This window comes from Pieris rapae, chromosome 19 (genome assembly GCF_905147795.1).
Source record: "Pieris rapae chromosome 19, ilPieRapa1.1, whole genome shotgun sequence".
In the NCBI taxonomy this organism is placed as follows: Eukaryota; Metazoa; Arthropoda; class Insecta; order Lepidoptera; family Pieridae; genus Pieris; species Pieris rapae.
Window position 1 is genome coordinate 6487789 of NC_059527.1, and position 3708 is coordinate 6491496.

The following is a 3708-nucleotide window of genomic DNA, read 5'->3' on the forward strand; positions in this document are numbered from 1 at the left end:
GAAGTTATGATAGTTAATAGTTGAGGGTTTTCATTTGATTGTTTTTTTCCTGACTGGAACGTTGCCGTTTTAAGCTGTGTCGTAAATAAATAGATCGAGTCATTGCAGTCAATATCGTCTAAATGACGGTTCACAGCTACGTCACCCGTTTCCTCCCAGCACGTACGTAGCCGTACACGGGTGACGCAATTGGCTTTTTCAATGTCTTATCTGCTGTGAGGTATACTGTCATTTGCCGAGTGCTCGCCGCGCTGCGCACACGCGCCACTTTTAGCGTTTATTTTTACTTGTGCCTTCATACACTCACCACTGTCGAGGACAAAGTGACGAATTGACGCGCTTACAGTGCTAGTGTTCACAGCTTTGTTTTTGTTAAAATTCCACTGAGTTGTGATCTGTTAAGTTTATGATGTTTATGTCCGGATTTCTCATCTTCTCTCCTGAAATATCAGCTAGGTGGGTGCTGTTAAACATATTTATAGGTCGCATATCGGTCTGCATCTCATGACTACTCATATGATTTTGAACTAAATCGATGTTATTGACCTGTATATACCTCTCGAAGGCATTGTTCTTTGACCTAGTACTTATTATTCTTTGTTTCGAATTAAAATAAATTCCATTAAATAACGTGATTTTTAACGCTCAAGGATTTTTGATATTTTTACTTGCCATGAAATCAAGAATATATCAAGGTTAATTCGTTTACAATATATTTTGAATAAATGACGTTATATGTTTACTTAATAATGTTAGCTTAAATGCGAACGTCATTCCTTTGGGGAATTACGTACGTCTAGGCAAAGCGGTGCTAATTAGTTCGTGTTATTGTTACAGAATGACTCCGCAAGAGGAGCGAGAGAGCGCTCGCGGCGCTGAGATCGCGGACGCCTTCGAGGACGACATGTTTGGCCCTTCGCGCACCGAGCCCGCCGTTGCACGACCCAAACTCTCCATGATCTCGGCTCGACTGCGCGCCAACGAGGAACGCAAGCGTGTCATTGAAATATGCTCCCAGAAATTAGAAAACATCGAAGACCCCGCGCGTGACCTTCGCCGTTCCGTCTGTATCAACAACACGTACTGCCGTCTAAGCGAGGAAGCCCGCAGGGAGAAGGAAGCCCGGCGTAGACGCGCCAGAGAGGAATGCGACGATTCCTGGATCGGCAAGAAGGCCCGTCGCGCTGTGGAGGACGAATGCCTGGCTCTCTTAGACGCCATCCCAGAGTTGGGGGACGCGAACCTTGGTTGCGCACAGCTGGCGCGACAGATGCCTCGGCAGGACGTCCTTCTGCCCCCAGGTTTACTCACGGTTTTGGACTCATGACCGCGCCGTTCCGTGCACCTAAACCCTCCGCTGTGATGCCAGCGCCCGAGTGAAGCATGCTCGTGCGAGGTTACACCGCTCGAGTCGCTGACCGAGTTACCGGACGCGTTGTGAACTAGCGCGCCGCGGCAGCTAGTAACGCAATCCGGCTCCGCTCGACGTCTCACCGCTGACACACCTGACCGCTGGACATCGCGTTGATACAATCCACGTTACCCGAACGGACTACGTTTAGCAAATTCTACGTTGTTTAAGATGAGTACTTACATTGTTAGCGCGTTTTATATTATTTAGTGAAAGTTGCTCAGTCGCTATCGTTGGGCGCGGTCCAATTAGTGTTCGACCATTTCTTTTATTGAAGAACTGCTAAGTGACGTTGAGGTGAAGATCAAATGTATAGTGAAGTTGAAGGATTATTTCGGAGTTTTAGATTTAAGCGATAATTAATGTTATATTATTGTACTATAAATAGTTTAATACGTATAGTTTAATGTAATTTTGATAAGTGATAGTGCAAAGCAACTGGGGACGGTTACGCACGACGAACTTGTGTACCATTTAGTTCTTTAGTATTATGCGCTGCCTCGAGTGAGATTAAGATAATAGAATAAGGGGCATTACGAGTACAAGTTTACGAAGTCAGTGGAAATGCTCGAAACAAATAGTCCGATAAACTTTGAAAGTAAAAGCTGAGAGCAGTGCGCTATGAAGCGTGCGAGCGAGACCACACGCGTATTGAGAAACATTCTGACATTACGTATATGACATGTTCGTAACAAAGGAAAAAACACTTTATTTTATACGGCGCGAGGTGCTCGCCGCTTCTGAGCGTCGGTGACCTTACTCACGAAGATAAGCCAAACGTTGGACCAAACCTTGGATCAAATGCATTTTACAAGTCTGATTCACAATTATTTAAAGTGTTTTGTTTGACGCTATTTTATTTTGTATATTTTGTTCTTAATGTTACCTTATCCAGCTTTTTACGCTTCGTTACCATTTTTTGGTTGTTAATTCGATAATTGCGTACTTATTGTTTATAATTTACTTTGCTTGTTAATTTATTTTAGATTGATTTAGTTTAAAATGTAACGGTATCGCTAACGCGTGCAATAGACTTGTTAGGACATGGTGCAATTGATGAGGAAAGTGAAGCTAGTATTGAAATCTTAACTGTCGCAAAATATCGGTAGAAGCCCATTTCGCCCTCTGAATAGTAAATAGGTACCTGTAGGAAGTGTAGGTCGGGAGGCGAGATGGAAGGGGGGGTCGGGTGTTACCACCCTCGAGAGGGGCAAAGCGAACCGTTCCCAGCACTCCTGTGATATTAGCCTAGCCTGTATGTCGTATTTGTGCTAGTTTCCCCTGTCATTTTTTGGAATGCGCTCTGTATAAACGCTTAAAGAAATTAATTCCTCCGATCGGCGATTTTATACGGATGGTCCGGTTTTATGGTATCCAATTAGACTAAGACAACTTTATCGTGTTGATGTAGATTTTTGTATCAAGTTTGTATAGTGCTTGTATAGACCCTTCAGAGATTGAACAAGATCAAAGTAAAGGGACACAGTAAGACGTGACGTTGGCAATTTCCGATGTGATTTTCTCACACGCTCCCTCCCCGCGTTTATGCAGATGTGAGAGCGAGATGGCGTTTTAAAGATTCGCTTGTTCAATAGTTATTGAGAACCAAATGTATTTTTTAAAATCACAAAAACGCACACTTATTGTAAATTATTGTTGTAGTTTGTAATCTACAAGATTAGTTACAAAGAATGTCAATAAAGAATGTTATGTCATAGTATTATTGTCTCTTTTGTTCCTAAGTGCCTTGATTATTTTATGATTATTATTTCCTTCAACCTGCATTATGTTACAGGCACAGGTCATTGTCCAAATTGTAATGAATCATTTATTTTAAAGCTATTGCTTTACAAATTTATAAAAATTAATGTAAATAAAATTTTAAATTCTCATTGGTTTTGTTTTTTTTAACTCACCTTGGTAATTTTAATAAAAACATTCAAGAATCAAGGAAGACATTTTTCCAACCACGAATTATTTACGTCTCCTTAATAAACATTTTTATTTCACTACATACTGTCTACTACTGTACAAACACTCCACTCAAAAAAGCAGAACAAAAACTACGATATTCTAGGCCTCTGATATTAGAAAAGAGGAAACACACGTACGTTGAATACGAATACTAAATCGAAGAATATCCAAGAACAATAACATAATACAATTAAAACCAGTGTCGAAAAGACCTGGCCGCGCCTGTGGAACCGGCTGGAGGAGGGCTATGTTCCTAAATGTTACATTAAATTTAACTTCCTGTTAAAAGATACCTTTTTAGGAAGCATATAAGTGAAACTTCA

General features: G+C 41.2%; 1 protein-coding gene across 1 annotated transcript; it reads left to right on the forward strand.

The window, feature by feature from the left end:
• The first annotated feature begins 213 nt into the window (after positions 1-213).
• Positions 214-3303, forward strand: LOC111002202. Its single transcript, XM_022272340.2, has 2 exons — positions 214-456; positions 838-3303. The coding sequence occupies exons 1-2, from the start codon at positions 407-409 to the stop codon at positions 1325-1327; spliced, it is 540 nt and encodes a 179-aa protein (XP_022128032.1). The 5' UTR covers positions 214-406; the 3' UTR covers positions 1328-3303.
• Positions 3304-3708: the final 405 nt, after the last annotated feature.

Excerpts from the sequence above, each read along its gene's own strand:
- LOC111002202 (XM_022272340.2), top strand. The coding sequence starts at position 407 with ATGATGTTTATGTCCGGATTTCTCATCTTCTCTCCTGAAATATCAGCT. Across the intron at positions 457-837 it reads TCTCCTGAAATATCAGCTAG|AATGACTCCGCAAGAGGAGC; the intron begins GTGGGTGCTGTT and ends TTATTGTTACAG.